Here is a 518-nt window from a genome sequence, read left to right as displayed (position 1 = left end):
GTGTGCAGTCCCAAAAGCATCATTGACATAGACATCTCCTAGTTTGGACAGTGAGGCTCGGAAAGCATCAATTTTGGCTGGCTCAGCTTTAACCTTGTTCCCAGAAGCATCTTTTCCCTTCCCTTCTTCCTCTACATGAAAGCGGAGGTTTTCCAGCAGGATGACAGTCCCAGCAGCTGGGTTGGCACAGGCATTCTCGACTTCTGGGCCCACACAATCCTTCAAGAACAGAACATCCCTAGGGGATGGGGGAGCAAGAGATGGAGAGACTGGAGTGGCCTGAAAGCTGAGACCCAGTGGCAGGCAGCCTGCTGACTACCTTACCTCCCAGCTCGCCAGCACCACAGCCCTGTAACTCACTTGCCCAGCAGAGATTTGAGTTCAGCAGCAACTGGCTCTAAGGAGTACTTGTCAGGCATGGGAACACCATCAGGCCGGCCCAGGTGGCTCATAAGGACAACCGACTTTGCTCCATTGTCCAAGCAGAATTTGATGCTTGGAACAGCAGCCTTGATCCT

At 52.9% G+C, this 518-nt stretch overlaps 1 protein-coding gene across 1 annotated transcript in view; it reads right to left on the bottom strand.

The window, feature by feature from the left end:
- The window catches only part of LOC110304468 (protein regulator of cytokinesis 1-like), a 44,107-nt gene extending 43,595 nt beyond the window's left edge, over positions 1–512 (bottom strand). Inside the window, 2 exon segments of the mRNA XM_029483534.1 lie at positions 7–238; positions 361–512. Of these exon segments, the coding sequence (XP_029339394.1) occupies positions 7–238; positions 361–452 (324 nt within the window). The 5' untranslated portion in view covers positions 453–512.
- Positions 513–518: the final 6 nt, after the last annotated feature.

This window comes from Mus caroli, chromosome 11, assembly GCF_900094665.2.
Source record: "Mus caroli chromosome 11, CAROLI_EIJ_v1.1, whole genome shotgun sequence".
Taxonomy (NCBI): Eukaryota; Metazoa; Chordata; class Mammalia; order Rodentia; family Muridae; genus Mus; species Mus caroli.
Note: the sequence above shows the minus strand (reverse complement) of the source record. Positions and strands in the feature narration are given on the sequence as shown.